Genomic DNA, 1858 nt, shown 5'->3' on the forward strand with positions numbered 1-1858 from the left:
GACATCTTGTCTCTTGGATAGGCTCTGGTCTCGACCTGGGACCTGCTGTGATAAACACAGCTCTAGGCAACACATGGAGCATAATACCAGGTGTGGTAATCTGACGAACTGGCCAAGAGTGGGCGCTGAACCAGAGTATTCAACAGGGAGAGTAATGATTGACAAGCCCCAGGTGTGAAGCACTGCCAGCGGAGACGAGCCTGCTGAACCCCACAAACAAAACAGACCAGACTGACAGGGACAATGGGAAGGGGACAAAACTGAGAACACAAGGAAGGGATGAGACAGCAGGACTAAACTCTAACAAGTAGGGCTGCACAACAGGTATCATCGCGATATTAGTCTGTATCCTTTGCGTTCCCCTTCTGGGTTTTGCTCCGCTGCGGCAGGAAACTCCTCTGGATGCGTGTTTTTTTTTCCAGGTCCGTTGTGTAACGTGTTTAGTTCATTATCCAAATCTGTGTTGCCCGTTCACAAACTTATCCTCACTAACTAACTTGTCCTTTTGGCTTGGAATTTGACATTTTTATTTGCATGAGCTGGGGTAGACGCTCCATATTCATGCGCCATCTTTAAATGCGTTAGCGAGTTGATTGTGGTGTATGATCCCAACGCTAGACGGGAGAAATTCACACACATTGGACCTTTTTAAGGACAGGAAACATCAGATTCTTTGACGTTAATTTAAGTAATATTTCCAAAGGTGACTTCAACGTTTACCAAAGTCATTTTCTGGTAAGCTACTTACTCAAGAAATTGATTTAAAGTACCTTATGCTAGACGGAAAAACCCCCACACACACCCCCCCCCCCCCCCCCCCCCCATGCTGGTCGCACACTCACTCACACACAGTCGCACACAATCACACACTCACTCACACACAACACACACACACACACACCACAAACACAAACAACACACACACACACAGACAGAGAATCCTTGCTTTAGAGTTTAGATATAACAAATATGTAAGAAATTAAGAAATGTTCACCTGTGAAATGAAAGGATGTATTCATTTAAAGTACCCCCCCCCCCGCCCGCTACTGTACTGGCAGGGCGGAGACACACACACACACACACACACACACACACACACACACACACATTCACTCACAGAGAATCCTTGCTTTATAGTTGTAAGAAATTAAGAAATGGACGTGCATGAAAGCAGGTAATGACTCGGTGTTGTTGTTTCCCTGTGAGGTGACACGTCATGGGTGCACGGAGACTGCGAGGAGATCACGAGCGCCGAATGTCCCGCGGGGTGAGTCTGAAACTGACGTCAAACTCAGCCGTTAAACCAAAGAGTGTGTGTTGATACATAAATAAAAACACATTTTGTTTCAAAACTTTTGGGGGTTTTGTTCAACCTGATTTCCCAAAAATAACGTGGATGGTTCCTCACAAAACTGCTCCACAACTAAAATGGAGAATGAGTTCACTACTTTTATTTAATTGTGGGTGTTTTATTCAATTTCATAGCATTTGAAAAACAACAATTTAAATCCCTTGTGTTGTCTTCCCTTTCGGGACCCTCTCGTGTCCCTCGGTTCAAACTGACCCGTGACTTATTTGCGATTCTGAAATACAATTTTACTTCATAATCTATTAACAAATATTGTCTTTATCTCAATTTCCAACAATTCAGATAACATATATATGTTTAGAGAATGAAATCAGTCTCTACTAGAGCACAATTAAAAATGGACGTGGGGTTCGTTTTTTGTCATGAGGTTATAATTCATGTTAAAAATCCACTATGGAAAAAACATAAGTGTCATATCCAGAATAATGTTCTGAATTGAGTCAGGAATACATGTTACTTACTTGCCAAAGAGCGTTGTGTGGAATCAAT

General features: G+C 42.8%; 1 protein-coding gene across 1 annotated transcript in view; it reads left to right on the forward strand.

The window, feature by feature from the left end:
• The window catches only part of enpp2l (ectonucleotide pyrophosphatase/phosphodiesterase 2-like), a gene marked incomplete at its 3' end in the record, with an annotated part of 99793 nt that overhangs the window by 36065 nt on the left and 61870 nt on the right, over positions 1–1858 (forward strand). The window contains exon 5 of the mRNA XM_032521770.1: positions 1207–1267. Coding sequence (XP_032377661.1) covers positions 1207–1267 — 61 coding nt within the window. The remainder of the gene's footprint in view (positions 1–1206; positions 1268–1858) is intronic.

The sequence above is a fragment of the Etheostoma spectabile genome, chromosome 7 (genome assembly GCF_008692095.1).
Source record: "Etheostoma spectabile isolate EspeVRDwgs_2016 chromosome 7, UIUC_Espe_1.0, whole genome shotgun sequence".
NCBI lineage: Eukaryota > Metazoa > Chordata > Actinopteri > Perciformes > Percidae > Etheostoma > Etheostoma spectabile.